The sequence below is a fragment of the Rhincodon typus genome, chromosome 26, assembly GCF_021869965.1.
Source record: "Rhincodon typus isolate 14 chromosome 26, sRhiTyp1.1, whole genome shotgun sequence".
NCBI lineage: Eukaryota > Metazoa > Chordata > Chondrichthyes > Orectolobiformes > Rhincodontidae > Rhincodon > Rhincodon typus.
In genome coordinates, this window is record NC_063357.1 from 13,262,822 (window position 1) to 13,290,059 (window position 27,238).

The 27,238-nt window shown below is 42.4% G+C and overlaps 1 protein-coding gene across 4 annotated transcripts in view; it reads left to right on the top strand.

Moving 5' to 3' along the window:
* The window catches only part of LOC109911441 (hepatocyte nuclear factor 1-beta), a 98,436-nt gene that overhangs the window by 51,705 nt on the left and 19,493 nt on the right, over window positions 1-27,238 (top strand). For all 4 annotated transcript variants that reach the window (XM_048612745.1, XM_020510751.2, XM_020510753.2 and 1 more), the window contains exons 5-8: window positions 4,160-4,320; window positions 9,117-9,258; window positions 12,093-12,287; window positions 18,835-18,953. In XM_048612745.1, the coding sequence (XP_048468702.1) occupies window positions 4,160-4,320; window positions 9,117-9,258; window positions 12,093-12,287; window positions 18,835-18,953 (617 nt within the window). The remainder of the gene's footprint in view (window positions 1-4,159; window positions 4,321-9,116; window positions 9,259-12,092; window positions 12,288-18,834; window positions 18,954-27,238) is intronic.

The window sequence follows — 27,238 nt, forward strand, 5'->3', positions numbered from 1 at the left end:
ACTAATATCTTCTTTGGTTAGGGAAGGAAAAGAAGCTGTAAGTTTCTCAGTCTCGTTCATAATAGCCCAGGTCTCCAGATGGAAAGTACCATGTATCTATGTGGATATTAGATGAGAATAAGATTAGATTCATTGTGCAGACTGGAATGCTTACTTTGGAAAGTACAGAAAGTTGCCAACACCTGCAGAATTGAATTCTGGCATTGGTCAATTCTTTCAGAAATATAGAGTAAAAGAATTACAAAGAACTTCACAAGCAATCATGTAAGATACTGTTAACGGCCAATGAAAGAATGGACTTTTCCCCTTTGACAGTTTTACAGCAGGCTGTGCTGTAAAGTAAAGTCTTTTTATTAGACTCTGGGCCATTATTTGACCACTGGGCAACAGAACCATTTAAATGTTTTACTGTCTTGCTGATGTTTACAAGGCAAACCATTGCAAAATGGGCTTGGGTTAGAGATGGGGAAACAGAGAACACTACTGATTTAATATGGAAAAGTGATGAACCCTCATGGAAGTTTTACAAAAGAAATTTTTAATCATTGACGTATGATCGTAGAAAAGCAGTCGAAAGCTATTAATTCACGACTCCTTCAAGCAAATAATCATTTGGTGTTTGTTACATTCACATGATTTATAGATGTGGCAACTAAGGACACTGCAATCTTGAGGAAGGGATGATCATTGCTGAGGGAGTAGGACATAGTGTGCATGGATTTTGTGTGTTTGGTTAGTGATGTCTCAGAGGCAATCATCATCTGCCGGAGTTGCTTCATCACCTTTGGAATCAGGGAGGAGCTTTCCTGAGTTTTCTACTGTAGTTGATCACGTTTCCTTTGCCTTTGTCATTGTATCTCTTCAGGAGGTTGTGACGTTAGGGAAATAGGTGAGAACACTATTGAGTCACTCAGAAGCATCATTTGATCTCATGATGCTTTCTAGCCCAAATCTTCATTGGTTTACATTTTTATTTAGTAAAAATATTCAGATTGATCCTTTGTCTTTCCTTGGCAATAGGAATCCCATTGTCTTTTCCCGTCTTTTCCTGGCCTACACATTGGATTGGACTAGGAGAGAAGGGACGTTTGTTCTTGAGTATTTGCCTATTGCTTCTTTGACTCCGCTGCTGTTTGGTTAGTGACGGTGGCCTGAGGAGGACTTTTCATCCATATCACACCATGCAACCAGATCAGAGACCCAGCAAGGTGACCACTTCATTACATGGTTGCTTTGCCCAAAGAGAGGATCCTTGCCTCATTGTCTGCTGATGCTTCATCTGGAGCTGATTTCTTGGCAGCTTCTGTCAGAGGTGGTTTGCAATTGGCTTCACTGTCGCAGGCAGGGGGAGGAGATGGGTCCCAAGTTACCACAGCTGAAATGGGAATCACAAGGGGATGCTGTCAGTATTATTCTGAATGGCACACTTGTCAACTAGCCAACTAAGGTAACCAGGCCAGTCAATGACATTGCAAATTGTCCTATGATTTCCCAGTTAGCCTATTCGTTAAATCACCACGACCTGAACAAGGGAATGAATCATTCCTCAGGTCAAATAGGAATTTTCTTTTTCTGACTTGGTCCTGCCCTGAAGCCCCGAGTTAGAGTTCGATGGCTCTTTACTAGATCACAGGATAGTCCATTATTTGTGCATAAGCCATAATAGCAGAAAAACCCCTGGAAAGCAATCAGGAGTGACTGACGGTTAGGATCAGCTAGCGCAGAGCAATCTCTGAAATGTTTAGTTTGTAGTGCACAGAATAGAGGTTCTAAATACTTTCAGAAAAGTAACAATTGATTGTCTATGGCTATTTCTGAGCAGCTTACATGGGGAGTGACTGAAAGAACAAACACACATCACAATGTCAGAAATATGAAGGAAGTTGGCAACTGTGAAAAATGGTGACAACGGTGACTCTGAATTATTCAATAATGGCATCACCCTGGCATTTCACAATGTTTGCCCTGGACATGAGTTAACTGCTTATGTTGGCACATTTCCAGCTATGAATGCAATCTTGTTTTCATTTCAACTGAAAGGCTGCTTTCAAGGGACTAAGATTGAGTGATGATGTCACAGATTTATCAATCTTAAGTGATAATCAAGCTCATTTTTCATAGTGCAAATGGTTTGCAATTCAAAATGTTCTATTTCCTAGTCACACTACCCCTGTGCTGAGGAAATATTGTTCTTGGTCTTCTACCTTATCACCTCCCTCCCTGTTTTTCAAAACCTGCTCTCTGTTCTTGCCTTAATGCACTTAGACCAATTTTTCCCATTTTGCTTATTCCCCTCTTGCTGAGGAGTGCTGCACTGTTGGAAGTGCTGTGCTTTATAAAACAAAGGCACCATTTGCCCTCTTTTATGTGAGCACAAGACAGTGCCTTGACACTTTTTGAAGATGAACAAGGGGAATCCACCCCTGTTGTGGACAATATTTATCCTTTGACTCCCAATTAGCTGGCCTGTGGGTACTTGCAATGTTAACATTGATTGTCACATGTGTTGACAGTAGCTGCATTGCAAAGAAATGATGAATTGGTAATAAAACACTTTGGGACGTCCCGAGGATGTGGCAGGTTCTATATAAATCCACATTCTTTTCCTCCTGCACAAGGTTCACTACAGAAATGCGATTTGTTATTGTCTGTCCATGTTTTCTTTGTCACATTTATTTATTTTTTCATCTTATCTTTCTCTTCTCCCCATTTTCTCCCTTCATAGGCCACTCGCTGCCCGGCATCTTCCTTCATGAAGGAAGTCAAGGTTCTCCTGGCTATGAACATCTCCACAACCATCAGTGCCCCAACATGGCCAGCTGGCAGGAGGTGCTACTCAGTCAGGGTGAGCCGGGCAGTAGTGCTTTTATTTACTCAGGATGTTACGCCTCATTAACGAAAGTCCCCAATCTGAGGCAAACTTTGGACCGTCCTGAGAGTGGGACTCAGTAATTTCTATATTGTGAGAGACTCTCAACCCCATGCCCACTTGCTCCTCCCTACAATCAACTTGCACTGGAAGAAATGCCTCATCCATCATAACCCATGGCTATTAAAAAAAAATCAGTCCTGGGGTTTAAGGCTAATTTTGTCTCTTCGTCATTCAAGAGTACAAGGTTTAGAATTATTGCTTTACTAACATTCAGGACCCCGCTCACAAGGATCCTCCTGCACACACGTGCTCTCTGAAGTGACATTAATTTGTGTTGTGTTACTATCCTGTTTGATGTGAGATGGCAGATTACTTCTGGTTAAGTGGGGCATCTAACCTCTGAGAAATCCCCACAGACTCTGTTCACCTAATAGGAACGCTTTTCCATTAGAAACACCATGTCACTTAACTGATAAAAAAAACATGGGAATTCTGGCGTGGGTTGCTCAAGTTGCGTTTAACCAGCTGATACCAAGCAGCTTACCAAAACAGAGCACTTGGACACTTCCTGCTTCTTGTCTGTTAGGTCCATCCGTCTCTTCAAGGCATTAACCTTCACGATGATTTGGAGCTGAGCTGGGGGAAAGAAACTCCCAGACTGCAATGACAGGTCGATCCCTCCCGGTGCAGTTAATAGGCCAGGCTAGTTGGTCGATCATCGACAACCCTGTGGAGCCTTGCTGATCTGTTGGGTTGAGATTGCCTTCCAACTGACTGCCTGTATTACAGATTACCATCCTGTTCAGAATTAAGGCATGGGGTGGTCTAGCACTTCAACAGATATTGGGGCTTTGTCAAGGTTAGAATTTCATTTAGACTTTATTATATAGCGCAGCTTTGAAAAGGCTGGGAAGAATTATTTTCCAACCGAAGAAAACCTACACGGGGCTGAAATTCTTAACTGTATTTAGCTTTATCACCTTGGCTTTTCTTCCATTGTAGAGTTAAATGCCTCTTTTGACATGTAGCATGGTTAGATGTTCTTATCCACATCCAGGTTTGCACACTGTAATGTTGGTCTTTTCATCCTACTGTTTAGTGGGAACACAGGCAGTGTATTGACTGACGTACTTAGGTACTCCAGAGACCTTTCACCTTTGCCCCCACCACCCTGTCAGTGTTTACTTCACATGTTTTTTTTTGTTTGCTCTCTGTTGAGCTAAGAAGGCTAAAATACAATTCAGTATATTTCGGTGTATTTGATTTTGAATTTATTTTGTGCAACAGGCGTGCGATATGGCCAGCAAGGGACCAGTGAAGTCTCCTCTTCCACAGCAATCAGCCACCATGGTAACAGCGCCATGGTAACAAGCCAAACAGTTTTACAGCAAGTCTCGCCAGCAAACCTGGACCCAAGCCACAGTCTGCTGTCACCTGATGGCAAGATGGTGAGTACACCTGCACCATTGTAACTGCAGTGCTGATAAGATAAGAGTCCAAGAAGGCAAAACAAACAAGTCGCTTTTTAATGGCGGACAGACTCATGAAACAATGACAGCATTGTAGGAAAGCAAGGTCCGGATTCCAGAATAGGTCAGGACTGCAAGGCAGTGCTGTAACCCATAGCCTGCACAGCACTAAATGTGCAAGTTCTGTACTCAACCAATAAAGCTGACAAAGGAACCTTTTCAATTTATTGATCAAGCACATTGTCAAGTTGTGTTCTGGGGTGTGACACTATTCCTTATCGCTGGTGACAATCATATTGATAATAAACTAATTTACTTCATTTCTCACTTAGTTTCCCTGACATTCCCTAACTGCCGTTGCCTACGTACCAGTTACTGCACACTAAAGCACAATTTTGTTATATGCAAAGTGCTATGGGATAGAAACACTGAAGATAGGAGAAAGAGGATGCCATTCAGCCCTTCCAGCCTGCTCTGCCATTCATCACAATCATGGCTGATCATCTAACTCAGTAGTCTGATCCTGCTTTCTCCCCATAACCTTTGATCCCATACGCTCCAAGTGCTATATCTAGTCGCCTCTTGAATACATTCAATGTTTGACATCAACTACTTCCTGTGGTAATGCATTCCACAGGCTCACCACTCTTTGGGTGAAGAAATGTCTCCTCATCTCTGTCCTAAATGATCTACCCCGGATCCTCAGATGTCAAAGCAAAACAAAAGGGGCTTTATTTCCTTTTATCCTATTTCCTTTTCTTTCTACCTCTTTTTCTTCCAACTTTCCTTTCTCTCTATTGCACTCAAATCCATTTCTAAGTCTAGATTCATTGTACAACCTCATACTTTGCTTCCAAGCAATGGAACTCTTACCTACCTAAGCTTCCCTTTCTCCTGCAACCTATTGACCTTTCAATCCTTATTATACTGTGGCCTATTTCCCATTTGTTTTGCCTCATTGGCTTTCCCTTACATATTTCAATTTAATTTCTACCTTGGACCTTGCACCTCATTTTGTACACGATGAAGATGAAGGGTTCAGGACCAGTTGTTCATTGGACATCTTGCTGCTAGGAAGTACTAGAGAATGGTCCTCTGCTACGTTCACTCCAGGGAAGATGGTTGGGATCAGACGTTCACTATTTATGTCTCCTACACTCCAAAGGCAATCTTGTCAAGACTCCACTGTGTGGCATAACTGCGCCTCAAGTGTATTTTCCGATAACGATCCAGGAAACATATGCACACACATCACATTGCCATTTACGGTACAAACAGATTTTCAGCTTTGGAGTTGGGAAAGAGGAAGCAGTACTACCACTGGCTGCTGAACCCAGCACCCTCGAAGGGTAATGGCCACTGGTTGGAATTTTAACCAGAGTTCCCCTTAATTGGCATGGAGACAGGCTCCTTGTCCAATTCAAAGTGGCAGGCAGGTTCCCAAAACCGGAGCAGAGATACGGGTGGGATTTGACAAATCGGAAAATTTCCATCTTCAGCATCCACCTACAAATAAAAGGTGAACAACTGAGGGAGTCCTTCAACTTGAAGGATTTTAAAGAATTTAATGAACAAATGTGAAAACTGTTATTAGGGAGGAGTAGGGATTCCCTCTACAAGGCTGACTTTAGTGGCACGTGTAGACCTGTCTGAAGCCCTGACCACTAATCTACCCGCTCACAACCAGCCTCCCACAGACAGCTTAACTGCCTGTCATCATTACAGGAAAGTGACCACAGACCATAAGACCACAAGATTTAGCAGCAGATTTGGGCCATTCAGCCCATCAGATCTGCTCCGCCATTTATTATGACTCTTATGTTTCTCAACCCCACTCTCCTGCCTGCTGCCTGTAACCCTTGATCCCCTTACCTATTGGGACTGATCTGTCTTAAACCAGGCTCAGTGGACTTAAATGTGCACTATGCCAGGGGTAGGGGTGGGGCAGGTGCCCTGCAGTCAGAAAAGCCGATACAGAGAATGGCATCAGAAAGCTTTTCACGTAGCGTCTGCCTCTGCTGCAGGCCTGGAATATTCTGCATCTTGAGTGGGCACTTTTCCCAGCTCTGTCAGTGACCCACTGACTAAAGAACCAGGTGGATCTAAGCACTTTCCATCAAAGCTCCCTTGAATTAAAGGCGATACGTTGTATTTATGGACGTAGGGAATTTTTCACAGCATGAATGCCAGTCTTCTGGAAAAATCGACTGGCTATTTTGGGGTGCAGTAAATGAGGATCCAGCAAGCACTTTCGCTGGATTGAAAAAGGGATTTAAAAAAAAGGACAAACTTCGCCCCACCCAAAAAAACCCTTTCAATATAGAGATTGATAGTGACACTTGCAATATTAAACTCAAACTATTCACTTAATCTGTAACTTTAAAAAAGAAGTGGATAAATTTAGGGTAAAAAGTGAAATTTTAATAATGATAGGAAAAGGGGATGTTGGGAGTTCTGTCAAAGAGAGAGCACAGCTCCAAAGGGTCAGATGGTAAAGATATAAGATTCGGTGAGGAAAGGTAAACTTACACTCTGGGTTTCTCCTAGCAGCAAGAAGCCACTCCTTGTTGGTCTTGGAAGATTGTTCCACACCTAAAGCTAATTTTCTCTGTTAAGCTGCATGGTGCAATCAGTTTTCGAAACGGAATTTTTCCATTGATGGCCATTAACAGCAATTACATTGTAGCTGGCAACCACTTACCATTTAATGGTGATTTTCACTGTTTGCAATTGGTATGTACCTGCTCTCAGTACATGCAGGGCACCATGTTACACCTTACTGTGTGGAGGAGATTATGAGAATGAATTAGTGCTGGGAGTTGCTCACTGGAGGTCTCATTGAACCTTAATGACACTTTAGTTCTGAGGGAAATGTTTTGGCCCTTTGACTTCTAGCCTTGCCGGTTCTCTGTATGTAAATCTAGGCAGCCTCATTCTCCCACTCCATCTCCATTGCCCTGCAAGTTTATTTCTCCCATATACCTATCCAATGAAATCTTTGATCATGTCCTCTCCCTGCACTCTGTAGGCACTAGGTTCCTGTAATTACTACTCACTGCCTAAAGAGATCTGGCTCACATTCCTCTACTTCAGTCACTACATCTCCTCTATGTCTTGCTGAAATCCTTGATTCGTGTGTCCTAGTCCTTGTATCATCAGCTAATGGGAACAGCTTTTCTACATCTGAGGAGAAACAACAGAAATCACTGATGCCATTCTGATAAATCTACTCTGCACCATCACGTCCTTCCTAAAATGTGGTGGCCAGAACTGGATGCACTACAGCAGTTATTGTCTGACCAGAGTTTCATAAAAATTTTAGTAAAACCTTCTTGCTTTTGAACTCAACATCTCATGAAGACTGAGATCCCATGTGCTTTGCTAACTACACTCTCATGTTCAAAAATCAATGTGCATGAACCCTCAGGTCCCTCTGCCCCATTAGACGCTTTCCATCTGTGGCATTAAAGTCCCTGTTGCCCTTTTCTTACCTCATTCACCAAAATGTATCACCTCAAATGTCTCTATACAACATTTCCTCAGCTCCACTCTATCTATTCTGCTAACTTCTCTATGTCTTATCATAGTTGATTGGTATCATCCTCACAGTTGGTAACATTAGGAAACTTTGAAATTTTACAGTTTTCCAAGATCTGAATTGAAAGCAGTGATCCCAGTACTTAACCTTGAGGAACACCAGTGCCTACATCCTCCTGTCAGGAAATCATCTGTGTACCACGAGTTGCTGTTTTCTGTCCTTAACCACTTTTCCCATCCAAGCTGACATTGACCCTCCAAGTATATAAGCCTCAAGTTTTTGAACTATCCCTTTATGTGGTACTTCATCAGATGCTTTCTTAATACGTGTACACAACATCCACTGGTTTCCCTTCATCAATCTCTGTTACGTCATCAAAAAATTCACAACTTTCCTCTTTTATAGATACATGCATAAACACTTAGAATGTTTGTACATCCTGTGTTAGTTCTTTGAAACCTGCCATTTCCTTTCATGAGCATAAGGGCATGGGGAGACAATGGCCTAGTGGTATTATCACTGGACTGTTTATCCAGAGACCCAGCTAATGTTCTGGGGACCTGGGTTTGAATCTCACCACAACAGATGGTGGAATTTGAATTCAATAAAAATCTGGAATTGGGAGTCTAACGATGACCATGAATCTGTTGCTGATTGTCAGGGGAAAAACCCATCTGGTTTACTGATGCCCTTCAGGGAAGGAAACTGCCATCCTTACCTGGTTTGGTCTATATGTGATTCCAGATCTACAGCAATGTGGTTGACTCATAGCAGCCCTCTGGCCAATTAGGGATGGCCTAGCCAGTGACGCCATGAATGAATTAATTTTTTAAAAAAAATAAGAGTTGAAAAGTACTGGAAAAGACCATTCATCCCAGTGTTCCCTCTGAAAAGGCCCACTTGCTTCATAAGTGTAATTCCATTAATGCTTGCTGTATAGCATTGATGGGGATAATGATGCTGAGCTGCTTCAGAGTATGAATTCTTGCAGTGATGGTACCAAACCAACAGAGATTGGTCACTTTGAAAAGAAAGCCACAGTTGTGTCCACGGATAAAATCCTTCTCCTTGTGCCCATGAATAAAAAAGGAGCTGTATAATGCAAAATAGTTTATAGATGCAATGATCCATTTAACAAGCTCTTACACCCACTGGCTGAACACATGCTAAATGAATAACTTTTGGACTAGTTTCAGCTGGTATCTGATCTGATTTCTATTTTCTCTTCTTTGTTTAGATCACCGCTACGGGTGGACCTCTGCCTCCAGTCAGCACGTTGACAAATATCCACAGCTTGTCACAACCTCCACATCACAATCACCAACAAACACAGAATCTCATCATCAACCCCCTCTCTGGAGTTATGGCGATAGCACAAAGTACGCCCTCTTTCCATCTAACCTGCTGTATTGTATCGAGTGTGGCGTTTCGTCTGTTTTTACACTTTGCAATGAGAGTTCTGTTGTGTTCTGGGCCCTTGTGTTCATGTTTATTCATGGGAATTTGGTACAGGATAGTGGTTCTGCTGTCAAAATAGATAACACCAAGTAGTGTGGCACTGTCCAGTAAGGATGTCACGGTTGACTCACATCTCAATTCAGTTACCTGATCTTAGCAGCATTACAAATGAAAATAAGAGTTCTCAAGAGGGGAGGGAGGCTCCGCGGCTGCGTGTCTCTTTTCTTGTTTTGTTGTTGTTGTTTGCTGCATGTGGAAGCGCTGGTCAGACTGAAGTTGTTGCCCATCTTTAGTGGCCCAGAGATGGTGGTGGGTTATTGGCTTGAGCTGTGGTCCTGGTTGGGGATGGTGCTCACAGTATGGTTATTCCAACAATAATGAAGGAATGACAGTATATTTGTCCCAGTTGTGACAGGTTGTCATTTGAAGGGGAATCTAGAGAAGACAATATTTTCATCATTTTGTTGCCCTTCTCAGCAGTACAGGTCAAGGAATTGGGAGGCACTGACAAAGTAACCTTGCTGAATGGCTGCACTGCACATTGTTCATAGCACATGGTGCACCAATGGTGGGGATAATGAGATAGTGGCAGGAAATACAATATTTTAGCGTTAACTCTCCACCCTAGTGAATTTAACATTATTGTCAGAATCAGCATTTCTGCACAAGTGAGCAGAGCAATTCAAGGAGACAGCAGTAGAGGATTAACATGGGAAGTCCACATATTGGTCCAACTGTGATGCTTACTGCCCAGACTCTCCCTGGAGGGGAAGTGCTGGCAGCTTCCGGCACCCAGGAAATTATTTGCAATCCAGATATGGGGATTTGCTTGGCATGAAATGCATGGAGGTTCCCTGAACCGCACTCCCATTGAGCAAGATTCTGAAAATCTTTATCTACTTTAATATCAATGCATGGCTTTAAAATAGGGGAAAATCATCCAGAGTCGGAAACCTAACTTTATTAAAAGTGCATTATTATTTTTACCGGCTATATTTCTGAGTTAAGGATGATTTTGGCTGTATTTACTCTCAGCCTAAAGTGACCTTGCTTTGCATGAGTGCCAGGAAATTGTAGTATTAATCAGGAGTCAAGGCTTGGTTTGTCTCCCAAGGAAGGCAGAGACCGCCCCCACCCCACCACACCGCCTCTCTGTTATGATCATAATAGTTTCTGAATACTCATTAGAAAAAAGCAAAAACTGGCTCATTAATGGTCCTTTAGGGAAGAGAACTGGCAACTCCTACAAGACCAGGCCTACTAGAAACTGCATTCTACACTTGATGACTGACTCTTAACTCACTTTGAAGTGGCCTAGTATAATATTCAGAGAGTAATTAGGACTAACAATAAATGAGGCCATGTCAGTGTTGCTTAAATCTCCAAAACACCTATGAATTATGAAGTTGTAAAAATGGGGGTTATTAAAAGATCATTCAGTCTTTCCCACCTGTTCATCCAATGAAATCCGTATTGAAACATCCAATCATTAAGCAAAAGATTCCAGATTTTATTTTATCTAAATTTTTTTGAACTGTAAGGGGAGTAAAGGATTAAGTGAACGGGAAGTAAGATTTGGGACAAGGACCAGAACTGCCATTATTTTACTAAATGGCAGAACAGGCTCAAGAGGCCTACTAAGGCCTAGTCCTACTTTATTCCTTATATTTTCATGAAGGCTATTGCCAGTCGCTATTTGAACTGATTGATATTTGTCGCAGAATGATCTTTATGCTTATTTGAATTTGTTACCTGTCCAATTCATTCTGTCAGTGCTCATTTGCCTTTTTGAAATCTGTGCCTGTGGCGAATCTGATAAGTACCTGAATCAGAACACAATGTTCAGAACTACATTTGTCCCAGCTGCAAATATAGTGGTACCTCACTCAAGAACTTCCTCCCAACTTTGACATGAGTTTAAAAAAAAGGTTGAAGTCAGGATAGTCCCAGGGGACCAAAGGACTGCTGTCTCATTAGAGAGAGACACAACTGGTGGTGAGTTTAACCTGAAGCTCACCATGCCTCAGGGGAGGGGAAAGGTGGAGAAGGTGGGACCTTCATGTTAATGTTAAACAAAGCAGCTCGCTTGATTGGCACCACGTCCACAAGGATTCATTCCCTCCACCACTGATGATCAGTAGCAGCAGTGTGTACTACTACAAGACACATGGCAGAAATTCACCAAACATCCTTAGACAGCACCTTCCAAACCCACTTCTATCTAGAAAGACAAGGGCAGCAGATACATGGCAACATCACCACCAGCAACGTCCCCTCCAAGCCACTCACAATCCTGACTTGGAAATATATTGTCATTCCTTTACTGTCCATGGGCCAAAATCCTGGAGTTTCCTACCCAAGGGTATTGTGGGTCAACCCACAGCAGCTGAACAGCTGCAGTTCAAGAAGGCAGCTCACCAATACCTTCTTAAGGGCAACTAGGGATGGGCAATAAATGCTGACAAGCCAGCAACACCCACATCCCACACTTGAGTGAAGATAAAAGACTGTACAGGAACCATATGTGCACTCAGCATATATCTACCCCTCAGTCAGTACAGTACCACCCAGGGGTGAAGTCTTGTGGGAGCACTTTCTACCTGTTTGTAGCTGTTTTTGTTTGGAGTAAACGGACGATGGGAGTAGATACTTAAATCGGGCGAATGACAACTTGGATGAGTGACTCTTTGAAAGATTTTTGCACAGCAGTATTGACATTATTGCCCTGTCTTTGTCTTTTTTTTTCATTTTCCAGGTATAAGCACATCCCAGGGGCAGAGCGTTCCTGTTATAAACAGCGTGACAGCAGGTAGCTTGGCAGCTCTACAACCTGTGCAGTTTTCACAGCAACTTCACAGTCCGCATCAGCAGCCAATCATGCAGCAGTCTCAGAGTCACATGTCGCAGCAACCGTTCATGGCCACAGTGACCCAGCTGCAGAACTCTCACAGTAAGATGTTGTCATGGCTTGGAGTGGGAGGTTGGCTGTTCAGTGCGGAAAAAAAGGGCCTAGCAGCCTAATGAAACTACGATGATTAAGTGTTTTCAATCTGTGCCAACGTCTTTCTGCCTGGTTACCTGATTGAAGTCACACAGATACTGGAGCCCTGGAGCCATCTCTAAGTTCAGTGAAATAAGTGCATAGCTGAGGCTGTTCCTGCCTTGGCTAGATCATTTCTGCTTTCTGTTTCTAAAAGGAGTTTTCCCTCCACAACCCCCCTCCTCCACCACCCGCACCGCTACCGCCCCCCCCCCCCCCCCCCCCCCCCCACCCCCCCCCGCCCACACCAAATCTCCCTGGCCCCTGTGGTGTTGGAAAGTGTGGATTTCCTCAAGTTTCCTGTCAGAGCTGCTCCCAGCCTGTCTTACTGATGGCCCTGGGAAGGGGCAGAAAGCTAGAGTTGGTGCACAAGAGAAGCGTGTTTGAGAACGAGCATGAGGTTGGCAACCAGCTTGTGAGATACATTAGACCCAGTGCTCTGCTACAAGGCAGGGGGTCGGTGTCCTTTAAAGATGAAATCAATTGGACCAAGGATCTTTCCAAATTCAGATCTGGCTAAGTGTTCACCATTCAGTCATAACATGAGGCAAACTATCAGGCAGCCAAGTTGAAATGTGAGGCAGTGCTAGGTCTCCAGCCCAAAGCCACCTGACTGGGAGTCAAGTGCTATATATTTTCATTTTACGACGGGAGTTGCTGAGACTGGCATTCTACTTTTGAAAATAAAATTTATATCATGGCCTTGATGAAATTTTTATGAGGTACTATTAACCCTCAGACTGCCAGCAGGATCAGAGACCTAAATCAGCACAGCAATAAACCAACTTGTATATTGTTTTCTCTGTAATATTAACCCTATCCTAACTGAATCATAAGTGGCTGAGTAAGTCACAGTGTAGTTACATAATGTGGCCACCATGTGGCTCTGTGAGTGAGAACAGGAACCTGCAGGTTCCATTGCCACCTCACATATAAAAGATCCACCAACTAACTGCAGCAACGTTAAGAGAAGTTATTAATATTACACAAAAATGGAAATAATTGAACACATGCCCAATGTTTGGGCTGGCACCCCTTTGACCCTCTTATTCATAATGGTCTCTTGTGTTGTAAACTTCAATGGATTGGTCCTGATCCTCCCACCCCAGTGGTACACTGTGATTGGAGTGTACACCTTCTGCAGGATGTTCCACAGCAAGCGACCGAGACAACTTCAGCAGCAGCAGCAGCACCTCCCAGACCTGCGACTTCCTCCAACCAGAAGGATCATTCAATAAATGAATGAGAGCATCATCACTTCCAAGTTCCCCTCCAAGCCTCGCACCCTTCCATCTTTGAAGTATGTTATCATGCCTTCAAAATCCTAGAACCCCCCTCTCTAAGAACACTGTGAGGGTACCTTCACTATATGTTGCAGATCAACACGGAGGCTCACCACCAGCTTCTCTGAGCATGGGCAATAAGCTCCAGCCTTTTCGTTGCCATCAATGGGATAGCATGGTGGCTCAGTGGTTAGCACTACTGCCTCACGGCACCAGCGACCCAGGTTCAATTCCACCCTCAGCTTACTGTCTGTGTGGGTTTCCACCTGCAGTCCAGTGATGTGCAGGGTTAGGTGGATTGGCCATGCTAAATTGCCAGCTGTGTGTCCAGGTTAGATAGTTTAGCTATGGGAAATACAGGGATGGGGTGTGTCTGGATGGGATACCCTTTGAAGGGTTGGTGTGGACTTGATGGACTGAATGGCCTGCTTCCAAACTGTAGTGATTCTATGAAATTCATCAATATTCCCAAGAATGATATATTGAAACTTATAGAACTTTGATTTTGAAAATGATTTGGTTTGCTTAGTTAATAGAAAACCTTAATTCATCGAATAAACCCAGTGGCATAATTGACCAGCCAATTAATATCACCAATATTAGGCTCTCCAAATCTCAGCAATTCCTGAAAGCACTGACTTTCTCTGGTATCAGTGACCCTCAGTTTACACAGTCAAGTGCCGTTTGGGAACTCAGGCAATGACTGTTGAAGATTTTCCTCCTTCAAGGAGTGTCCGAGTCAAGCCTGGGGATTCTTCCCCAGTTTTCCAAAGTAAGCCACTGGACAGTGACCTGGAATAAAACCAAGGCTTGATTATTATCTCTTCAATTCAATTACAGCACCAACATCTCATCACCACCCCTCAGTTCAGTTCAGGTGACATAGCACTAACTGATATTTTAAAGGCCCACTTCATATTTGTTTCTAGATTTTACAGCTCAAGGAGATTGTTTTTTGTAAACATTGGTCATTGAAAATAGACTTTTCTTTAATATGTTCAGTGACTATACAGACAATTCCTTCAGACAATCTGGGTGCTGTCTCTTGCTTTTGAAATGGTTGTGGAGTGGCAGATGTAAGCAGTGATTGCACTACAGTTCGAAAAAATTAAGACTCAAAGCCATGTATTACGTTACCTTCAAACTTACACTTGGAGTGAAGCAGTCCATCTCCAAAGTACCAGACCAGCTAGACTGGAACAAAGGGATCTTGCCCCTCTGCCTCCTCTTAGTGGTCTTCCTTATTGGACAATGTTAGAGCAAGATGCCTCTCTTTTTTACTTATTGATGGGATGAGGACATCACTGTGTAGGCCAGCATTTATTGCCAAGCCCTAATTACCCAGAGGGTAGTTAAGAAGCAAACGCATCACCATGGGACCAGAGTCACATGAAGTCCAGACCGGATGAGAATGGTAGATTTCCTTACCTAAAGGACATTAGCAAATCAGAGAAGATGTTTTGTTTATGCCAATCAACAGTGACTACATGATTAGGGTTTTTAATTCCAAACTATCATTCAATTCAAATTTTGGCCATCTACCATGCTGGGATTTGAACCTATATCACCAGAATGTTATTTGGGATTCCTGGATTATACTCCAGTCACTTGACCATTAGGTCAACACCTCCCTGCATCAGGGTACAAAGTGCTTGAAATTCCTTCACTGGTTTCTTTGCCAGTGCTTAGTGAGTCACGATATAAATTGTGATGTCATCATAAAATGAACATCACTGAATAATTAAAGCTTTGCCAAACACCTCTGCATGAACACAGGAACAGAAAGACCTGTGCACACAGCCTTTTAGATATGGCTGAGATTGTGACAAGGTGACTGATACCAGGAAGCATTTGCAACCACTAAAAAGGAGAGGGGTGGAGGAGTTCCATGTGCCTCTCAATAGGGATATTTTAGGGTTAGACCCATCACTTAAAGCAATTATTTTTATTATGTGCATCCAGAAAGAATATTTTTCACTTTGGAGATAATTACTGAGGTCTGCTATAAGTGTGTTTTCGGCATTTATCTGAAATAGAAATGTCCCTTTTCCCCTCCCTGTCACAGAATTATAGAATTTTTCAGTGCAAAAGTAGGCCATTTGACTCATCATGTCTATTCCAGCTCTCAAAAGAGCTACCCAGTTAGTTCCATTCTCCAGCTCAATCTTCTTATTCATCACTAAAAGTATATATATACAGCTCTCTTGTGAAACCTTGCATGGAATCCACCTCCACCACTCTCCCAGTTAGTGCATTCCAAATGCATTTCTCCTCATCTCACTACTGGTTCATGAGCTGACCATTTTAAAATTGTAACCCCCGGCTACTGACACACCAACTAGTGGAAACAGAATATCCTCTTTACCCTGTGAAAAGTGTTCATGATTTTGAACACCCTCAATAAGATCACCTCAATCTTCTCTGCTTCTAGGAGAATAAGCCCAATCTCTCTGATCTTTCCTTGTATCTAAAATTGCTCATTCCCAGCATCATTCCAGTAAATTTCCTTTGCACTCTCTTAACAGCTTTAGCATTCTTTCAAAAATAAGATGCCTAGAACTGAACACAATACTCCAAATGTGGTCTGACCAATGATTTGTAGGGGTGAAGCACCACTTCCTTGATTTTATACACTGTGCCTCTATTTATAAACCCAAGGATCCTTGTCGTCTCTGTCTTAATTCGATCATAAAGTATGGCACTACCTGGAAATTTATAGCAAAAGTGAACAGATTCAATGGTTTTCACATTTCCTGGCTTACTATTTGAATACTGCAATGTGATTGGTCACTCACCTTGCTCGCTGACATCTCCATAGCTACATACCATGTGACAAGGTGGCAGATTTAAATTGGACCACGAGAGAGGAAAATCCCATCACAGTCATCACCAGGCTTTTGTGGATAGCTTTCTTCAAGGTCACCAGCAAGTGCTTTCCCTTTACCGCTGATGGCAAAATCTGGGCCAGTATGTTTTGAGCAACAAACACGAGGTGTGGCATACTGTAGTTAAAGGTTACTTCTTCAGGTGATACTCTCCTTTGTTCATTATGTTTAGCAAAGCAGTGCTCAGTTTGTGCACTGTACTCGGTGCTAACACCGAGTGCAGGAGCTTCAGTCTCCAGGTGTGTTATTATGGGGAACAAGTGCCTACGTGATGTGCTTTGGGCTTCTGCCAGTAAATTATCACCCAGTATGTTTCACTAATAGCATTTGGAAAATTGATTTTTGTTTTGTCTTCAAACAAACAATGCAGTTTAAAAGGCGGCTGCTGCTGCTGCCACACATGGAGTAGGGTGTGGGGTGGATTTCAAATCTTTGGACGCTCCCGTCCAGTAGCTCAGACCTATTGGCTGTACAGTCAGGAGAGGAGTACGTTGTGGAGGGAAGGAGGAATTTGTTTATGGTGCACCGTAAAATGGCTTAATAACAAATTTGTGAACCATTTACACTTGACGTGGCTTCCGTTAACATTGAGGTTAATAGTGAAAACAGGCTGCCAATTTGCTTTTGGCCCACCTTATGTTACTGGTGTTGACAAGACTCAGCTCTGTTATAATAAGAACATAAGAACTAGGAGCAGGAGTAGGCCATCTGGCCCCTTGAGCCTGCCCCGCCGTTTAATAAGATCATGGCTGATCTTTTTGAGACTCAGCTCCACTTACCTGCCCACTCACCATAACCCTTAATTCCTTTACTGTTCAAAAGTTTATCTAGCCTTGCCTTAAAAATATTCAGTGAGGTAGCTTCAACCGCTTCATTGGGCAGGGAATTCCACAGATTCACAACCCTTTGGGTGAAGAAGTTCCTCCTGACCTCAGTCCTACATCTGCTTCCCTTTATTTTGAGGCGATGCCCTCTAGTCCTAGTTTCACCTGCTAGTGGAAACAACCTCCCTGCCTCCATATTATCTATTCCCTCCATAATCTTATATGTTTCTATAAGATCTCCCCTCATTCTTCTGAATTCCAATGAGTACAATCCCAGTCTACTCAGTCTCTCCTCATAATCCAACCCTCTCAACTCTGGAATCAACCGAGTGAATCTCCTCTGTACCCCCTCCAGTGCTGGTATATCTCTTTTCAAGTAAGGAGACCAAGACTGCACACACTACTCCAGGTGTGGCCTCACCAGAACCCTATACAGCTGCAGCACAGCCTTCCTGTTTTTAAACTCCATCCCTCTAGCAATGACAGACAAAATTCCATTTGCCTTTTTAATCAAATGCTGCACCTGCAATCCCACCTTCAGCGATTCATGCACAAGGACACCCAAGTCCCTCTGCACAGCAGCGTGCTGCAATTTTTTACCATTTAAAACATAGTCCTAGTTATTCACTAGTTGAACTTGCTTCTCTTGTTTTCGTCTGGCAGTGTTCTTTTTGTTAAGGTCTTTTGCAAAGAAAGTTTGTTAATTCGTCTCCCCAGATGTGATTTGTGGCACCATAACCTTCTGGAGTCACTGATGCTCATTTAAACTGAAAGTAGAGCCTCCACTACCTTTTAAAACTGAAATTAAAGCTCCCTCAACACTGCCTCCACCAAAACCTCGCAGGACAGTTACAACGCAGGGCGAGGGCAGAGCAAAGCTCCTTCTTCTCTGTTAAATTGAAACCAAACTGAAAGTAAATCTCCCTCTACTCTTTTAATTGAAAGTAAAGCTCCCTTGACATTATCCCCATCAAATACTCCCAGAATAGATAAGCACAGGGTTAGCTACAGAGTAAAGATCCTTCCGCTCTTGTATACTGTTTGTATACTTGCTTCTGTGTGCGGTGCTGATGACTATATGCAGGGCTATAAAGCCAAAAGCTGGAAAATGGGATTAATGTAGTCAGATATTTGTGGGCTGGTGCAGACTTGATGGGCTGAATGGCCTGTTTCTGTACTGTAAGCATCTATGAGACATGGCCTGCACAAATCTTTCTCAATTAACAATACCACTTTATTTGATATAAAAATATTTTACATTGCAAGTTGCTTTAAATTAAACATTACAATACGCGAATTAATATAGAAGCACAATATCTTGTTCCACTCATTATCTGAATCTTGTCTCTAATGTCCTACATGATGGAACAAGCACAGATTGTGAAAACATCATCAGCTTGAGGATTCAAGGTTAGTGAAGGAGGCACTCATCTAACTCTGCTGTTTTGTTTTGGTTTCGTTCCAGTGTACACACACAAGCCAGATCCTCCCCAGTATTCCCACACTACACGTTTTCCATCAGCCATGGTCGTCGCGGACACGGGCAGCATCAGTGCACTAGCGAGCATGTCCTCCAGCAAGCAGGTAACTGAATGCAGCAACCACAGGAGCTGCTCAAAGGAATAGTAATGGCTGTGAGCCTGTGGCATTTAGAAACCATGTTCCAAAGTGATTGTTAATCTGTTGCAGATACACATTAGCTGAGACTGAAGTTCTAGGTGCCAATGGTGCGCATAACTGATCCACATTTTTATTAGCACTAGGCAGTTGCCTTGAATCAATTTGTTCCTTTAAATCAGGAAGTGAATAATTGAGTGAGTTGGATGAACTCATTGCCTTTTCCTACTCTTCAAATTCTCACCCATTTTCAAATCCTTGCATGGTCTTGTTGCTCCTTTTATCCGTTATCTCCGGAAGCCTCGAAACTCTATGTAATCCCTGTGTTCCTCAAATTCTAGCTCCATGAGCATCCCTGTTTTTCAGCAGCTCCAAAACTGAGTCTGCAGTTACCAAGGCCCCAAGCCCTGAAATTCCCATCCTAAATCACTCTCTCTGTTTCTTCCTCAAGGACTTTTCTCAAAATCTAACTTTCTGAGCAAATATTCCACCATTTCTCCTCTACTTGTATAGCTTGGTGCTAGATATTGATTGACAACACTGCTAAACTGTTTTTGTAGATTAAAAGCACCATCTAAATACAAGCTAGAGATAACACAGTGTGGAGCTAGAGGAATACAGCAGGCCAGTCAGCATCAGAGGAGCAGGAAAGTTGACGTTTCAGGTTGGGACCCTTCTTCAGACTTTTCAGACGAAGGGTCCCGACCCGAAACGTCAACTTTCCTGCTCCTCTGATGCTGCCTAGCCTGCTGTGTTCCTCCAGCTCCATACTGTGTTATCTCTGTCTCCAGCGTCTGCAGTTCTTACTATCTCTATCTAAATACAAGCTGTTGTTGAATGTATTAACAGGGAGAAAAGGCCTTCAGTTCATCCAACACACCATCACCTTGTTACTAAATTCAATGAATAATGAAATTTTCAAAGAGTTGGCCATTGCTGTCCAGTATTTTCTATCACATGGATACCATTTACCAGCTGAGTTCATTAGTTGCACAGTAGGAAATGGGGGTGGGGTTTAGCTTGGTTGTTTAGACGATGATTATGTAGTTGAGAATAGGGTCAGCTGCCAGATTTTGATTCTGTTCAGATTGAGCGAGACTTAGGTCTGTAATACATTAACAGAATAAGCCATAGTTTGGCCACCCTTGGGCAATTGAGAGTGTTATCCTGAGAAAGGCAGGGGTAAGAAACTGATGTCTTCACAATTATACAGTCCACTATTTAGGATGAGCTCTACAGTTTGTGGGTGACAGCATGACATAGGTAATGGATGAGAGAGGCAATTTGTAGATTTTGTCTCTCTCAGTCCCAGGCCTTCAGTTATTAGGAAGTATTGGAGGCAGCTTCCAAGTATGCCCTACCATGGTGTATGGGACAGAGACTCTATGAGGAGCTAAAGGAAACAAGTAGCTATCAAATAGTTTCCTGTTCCTTTATTTCAATCTATTTTTGTTCCATTTCCCTAATGCCCCTTCCTCTCTTGAATGTGTTGTATCAAGTTGGGACCTGATTTCACAGTGAATTTGCCCACATGCACCTTATGTGCTTGTGAGCCTGATCATCACACTCAGGTCAGGAATGCTGAGGAAATTACTGGCTATCAAACCTGATTTGGTCCCTTGACAGTCAGAGCAAGTCTGCCCCTGTAAACATTCAGGGACAGCTACATGGGCTATCAGGCATGGAGTCTGTGGAGGATTTATTGGAAAGGCCCACCTTGAGGATCACTTTGTCTCTGGTAAAATGTTTTTTAAACAGAAAGGTCCTCTAGCTCTTAGCCCCACATCTGCCTCATCCCCATACACCCCCTATGTCCCATCCATGCTACCTCAGATCCCCACCAACTTCCTCATGGCTCCTCATGCCCTCCATGCCAACCTGTGCTGCTCTTCCCAGCCCCACGGCCTTTTGCATACGTATGCCAACTCATTTCAACCCTTATCCCCTCACCTACCTTTCCTTGCCCATACGCCTTCTACAAAATCTCACTCTGTATCCACCATGGACAATCCGCAGGACTCATACTAATATGAAATAAAATTGTGAGGTTTGGGTGAGATGTGGACCCCTTGATAGGCAGTCAGCATTGCCTAGAGAAGCAGGTGAGAAAAGGATCCAATGACAGGCAAAGACTGAGCTAGATTCACAGGAGGTTGATTGGACTTGTTTCTAGCTACACTAGGAGCTAGCTGTTTGTTGAGTCTCTGGTAAGTGGTTAACATATTTTCTGCTTTTAAGTTTAACATACTATAAATAGAGGTGGTAAATTTAAAATAGTATAGTACAAGGCAGCATAAATAAGTGAATGATACAATTAATCAGTTAAAATGCACTGTGAATGCCAGGACAGGTGATGTGTCAAGGCTGTAGTAGGTAGGAGTTCCTAGATATCATCATGATCCAGGGCTAGTATATCTGTAAACATGTTTGAAGTTCACATGGCTTTGGTCTGAATTTATGAGTTGGAGGCTGAACTACAGACACTGTGATACTTCAGGGAGGGAGAAAGTTGCCTCGATTCTTTGCACCAAGAAGCAGTCACACCACTGAGGAGAACATGTTCTGTTATAGTCAGTGCTCAGGGACAGGGTGGTATGACTGGGAATGAAGAAAGGGTGTCAGCCTCTGAAATTGTCCGATAGACTTGATGTTCTGTCAGCCTGTTTAGATAGGTGCAGGGGCTGCAGGGTCAATGAACAAATTGACCATGACTACAGAGTTCTACAGGAAGTCATTCAAGTGAGGTGTGCAATAACAAACGTAGCTGTAGTAGGACATAGTGGAGTTAGGGAGATTGACACCAGTATTTGCAACAAAGATTGAGAATTCGGGCAGTTGTGTTGCCTGCCCAGTGGCAAGTCCAGGACATCTGCTCAGGGCTGGAAAGGAACTTGTAGTGGGAGGGAGGAAGATGTGGTCCATGTAGCTATCAGTGATATCGGTAAAACTAGGAAAGAGGTCATGTATACAGAATGTGAAGAGCTAGGCACGAAATTAAGAATGTGAACCTCAAAGGTTATGATCTCCGTGCAACTTTGCATAGAGTACACAAAATTAGAGAGACAAATACATGGCTCAAAGACTGGTGTGGGAGAAGTGGGTTCTAGCGCTTGGCCACTGGCACCAATAGGAGGGAAAATGAGGACTATGTTGGGATGGTCTACACCTGAACTGTACTGGGATCAGTGTTCTTTGAAAGGCATAATTTGGGAAGAAGAGAGGGTTTTAAACTAATTAATCTGGGAAAGGGCTCAAATGTGGAAAAATGTGGTATATCAAAGTGTACAAACAAGGTAACAGAGAAAGATAGTAATATGGGAAATAAGGGTCAGAGGAATACACTAACAACCAACATCAGACATTACAAAGATAACAAAAAGAGAAAAGTAAAGGCTCTGTATCTGAATGTGGATAGCATTCACAACAAAGTAAATGAATTGATTGTGTATAGAGAAGTAAATAAGTACGGTCTAATGGCATTACAGAGTCATTGCTGCAAAATGACAAAGATTCGATCCTAAATATTGAAAGTTATATGACATTGCAGAAGAATAGGGAGCGTGGTAAAGGTAGCACTGTTAATCAAGTACGGTATTTGTGCAATAGTGAAGAGCTGACCTTGGTTCAGGAGATCAGGATGTAGAATCAGCCTGAGTGGAAATGAGGAATAGTCAAAGAAAAATGTCACTAGTGGGAATAGTCTACAGGTTCCTAACACTAATCACAATGTGGAACAAGGTCAGTAAGAAGAAATACTGGGAACTATGATAAAGGGACATCATTAATCACAGATGACTTTAATTTACATAAAAATTGAAAAAGATAGATTGACAGCAGTTGCCTGGATGAGGATGGTTTCTTAGAGCACCACATTGTGGAATCAAGGAGAACAGGTTACATTAGACTCGAATGATGTATTATGTAATAGAATTACTTAATGACATAGTAAAGGCAGTCTAGATAACAGCAACCACAAAATAATTTAACTTTGCATCCAGTTTGAAAGAGAGAAAATTGTGTCTAAAACTAATATTGCAAACCTTAAGAAGAGTAACTATAATGGTTGGTAAGTTGAGCAAGCCAAAGTGAATGCCATATTAGGTTAAGGGATAGATCAATAGATACGTAGCAACAGACATTTCAAAGGATATTTCAGAATAAGTGGGTTCTGGTGTTTAGCCACTGGCACCAGTACGGGGGAAAATGAGGGATGTGTTGTACTGGGATCAGTGTTCTTGTGAATCACATAACTCGGGAAGTAGAGAGGGTTTTAAACTAAATCGTGGGAGAAAGGGATCAAATGTGCAAAAATGTGGTATATCAAATGCAGAAGGATAGTAATATGGGAAATGAGGATCAGAAAAGGAGTGACAAGAGAAAGAGTCATGAAGAAAAATACCCAAAGAGAGGAACCACCATTTGTGGTTAACGAAAGAAGTTAGGGAAAGTGTCAAACTTAAGGAATATGCACATAACTGCATTAAGCTGAGCTGTAGGTCAAATGTTTATTCAGAATACAAAGAATGGCAGAGAATGACTAGAAGGTTAATCAGAAGGAAGAAATTATGGTATGAGAGGAAGTCAGCTAGAGAAAATCAATAGCAAGAGTTTCTACTAGTACTTTGTAAATTTAGAGTATTTAAATTGAGTGTTGGTCCTACAGGCAGTGAGAATGGGTAGTTAATACCGAATAATAAGGAAATGATAGATGAATAAATATTTGCTTCTGTCTTCACTATAGAGGATACAAAAAAATTTCAATAATCGCTGTAAATCAGGCGGTGGGAGGAAGAGAGGAACTTAGTGAAATTACTATCACAAGGGAAGTGGTACTAAGCAAACTGATTCAGTAAAAACTAAAGAACTGCAGATGCTGTAAATTAGGAACAAAAACAGAAGTTGCTGGAAAAGCTCAGCAGGTCTGGCAGCATCTGTGAAGAAAAGTCAGAGTTAACGTGATGGGTCCGGTGACCCTTCCTGAAAACCGATGGTAGCTTGGAAAATGTTGGTTTATATGGAGAAGATAGAGTGGGGGGAGGTGGTAAAGAGTAAACGACAGGTGGGGATAGAGCCCAAAGTGAGAGAAGAACAGTTGGACAAACAAAGGAGGGTGAAAAGCTATTAATGGACACTGTTAGAGCCTAACAATAGGTAGTGTGTAATGGCAGGCTATGTGATAACAAAGCCTAGTGTGTGGATAGGGGGTTAGAACATGGGAGAGTTCAGGCCCTAAAATTATTGAACTTGATATTGAGTCCGGAGGGCTGCAGGATCCCCAAGTGGAAAATGAGGTGTTGTTCTTCCAGCTTAAGCTGAGCTTCACTGGAACACTGCAGCAAGCCAGAGACAGAGATATTGGCTATGGAACAGGGTGGTGTGTTAAAGTGGCAGGCAACTGGAAGATCAGGGTCTTTTTTGCAGGCAGAACATGGATGTTCTGCAAAATGGTCACCCAACCTACACTTTGTTTCCCCAAAGTAGAGGAGATCACATTGTGAGCAGCAAATGCAGTAGACTAGATTGTGGGAAGTGCTTCACCTGGAAGGTATGTTTGGGCCCTTGGATATAGGGGAGGGAGGAGGTAAATGGGCAGGTGTCACACCTTCAGTGGTTGCAGGGGAAGGTGCTGTGGGGGGGTACTAGGAGTGAAGGAAGAGTGGACCAGGGTGTTGTAGAGGGAACAGCCCCTGCAGAAGGCAGACAAGGGAGGGGAGGGAAATATATGTCCAGGGGAGGGGAATATATGTCCAGTGGCTGGACGTGGCAGTAGTGCTGGCTGATGATCTTCTGCATTTGGATGCTGGTGGGATGTTTGGTAAGGACAAGGGGATACCTATTGCTCTTGCGGGAGAGAAGAGAGGGTATGAAGGCGGAGTCGCAAGCTGACAAATTTCCAAACCGACAAATTTCCAAACCAGATTAACCTCAATTTAAGGTCTTAAAAGAGGTTGCTAATGAGGTAGTAGATGCTTTGGTGTTAATTTTCCAAACTTGTTAAGAAAGATTCTGCTCTTTAATTTGCAAATATAATCCCTCCATTCAAAAAGGGAGGGAGGCAGGAAACTATACGGCCAAGTTAGCTTGCTATCTGTCATAGTGAAGGTGTTAAACTCAATCATTGAAAGAGATTATAGCTCTGCATTTAGAAAAGCCCCAGGAAGAGTCAAAGGAAAATCCTGTTTAATCATTTTATTAGAGTTTTTGAAGGATTAAAATACTCTGTTGATAAAGAGGATATTGAGGATGTAGTGATGTTGGATTTTCAGAAGGCATTTGATAAGATACCACTTCTAAAGTTTTTTGCAGAAAATTAAAACTCATTATCTAGGAGCTAACATACTAGCCTGAAAAGAAGATTGACTGGCTGGTAGAAAACAGAGAATATACATAAATGGGTATTTGTCTGATTGGCAGGATGTAACAGGTGGAATCCACAGGAGTCTGTGTTGGGGCCTCAATCTTTTTAGAATTTACATCAATGACTTTTCTCTCAGAAGATTGTGAGACTATGAAACACTGTGCCTCTGAAGCAAGTGGATGCAAGGTCATTAAATATTTTTAACATAGAAGCAGCTAGAGTATTGCTAGGCAAGGGAATCAAGGGTTATTCGGGTAGATTATGTGGAATCTGAAACACAAGCAGATCAGCCGTGATCTTATTGAATGGCAGAGCAGGCTGAAGGTGTCATTTGGTGTATTTCGACATTGAATGTTCATATAACATTCTAAGTGTCTATTGGTGAATTCATTTTTTTAAATACATTGAAACACATTCAGTATATTTAACTTCCTTCAACAATTTAATTACTCACAAGAACAAGCATTTGTGGTCAGAGGCCAATTTCCAAACCTTTACAACCACTTTGACAATCAAACTACAAACTGACAGGTACCCTGCTATAACAGTGATAGATTGCAATCAGTCACGCAATACAGATTCTCTAACACCTGTGATCAGATGGAGTGAAATAGCAGGCTCTGGATTTTTTTTAAACTGGAAACAAATTTTTTTTCGAAGAAGTAAGGCCAAGACATGTAACAGTTTGATAGTTCCCTTGGCAGCATGACAGAATCCTTAACAGTTCTTTTGCATGTATCCACTTCTTACACACATCAATGACTACTTTTTACAATCTCAAAGGACATTTAACATCTCACAAAGGGCAACAAACTTCTCCCAAAAGTATTCCTGGACATATTCAGCAGGATACCTCACCTCTCCAAATGAGTACCTTAACTCTTCAAACACTTCTGCAAACTTTGATCCTTCTGCCAATAGGTCTAATGAACACAAGACCTATGGCCTAAACAACAGAAAGGCAGCTGCAATTTACTCTGTCCAGTTGCCTCCATGAGCTACAAATCTGTAAAGTAGAACCCATCCTGTTTTCCTGCCCCCTCCTGATGAAAATAGTTGGGGAACAAATGTGCAATTATCTCAGACTCACTCACCTCACAGACTGTTCACTTCGGTCATCTCATAAATATTCACCTCAGGAACAGCTTACAAGGCCTCAGTGTGGCTTTGAGTTGACTTCACCAACTGCATCACATTATATCCTGCTTTTATATTCTTTACTGATAGATTTAGCAAGACACAATGTCCAAAAAAAACGCTGAAGCTACTAAAAAGCATCATCATTCTTTAGTTGAAGATCCTTTGCATTTGTCATTCATCCCTACTTGCCCAGAGGGCAGTTAAGAGTCAACTACATTACTGTAGGTCTGAAATCATGTGTAAGACAGACCGGGTAAGGATGGCTGTTTTCCTCCCTAAAGGATATTAATGAACCAGATGGGTTTTTCCCAACAATTGACACTGATTTTCTGGTCACTATTAGACTCTTAATTCTGGATTCTTTACTGAATCCAAATTCCACCATCAGCCATGGTGGGATTCGAACCTGGGTTCCCAGAATATTACCTGGGTCTCTGGATTAATAGTCTAGTGGTAATACCACGAGACCATCACCTCCTCGATACAAATCATTTCACCACTGGAGACAGTGCCTTCAGTTGTCTGAGCCTCACGCTCTAGAATTGCCTCCTTAAAACTTTCTGTACCTTTTCTCTTCCTCAATGTTCCTTTAAAATAACTTACTTGACCAAGCTTTTGGTCACCTGTCCTTGTATGTCTTGGTATCAAATGTTCTTTGGTGCCGCACCTGATGATGAAATGCCTGTGCTATCTCTGGGAGTCCCACTTTCAAGATTACCCTTCCATCCTTGCACAATCGGCTCTTAAAACGAAA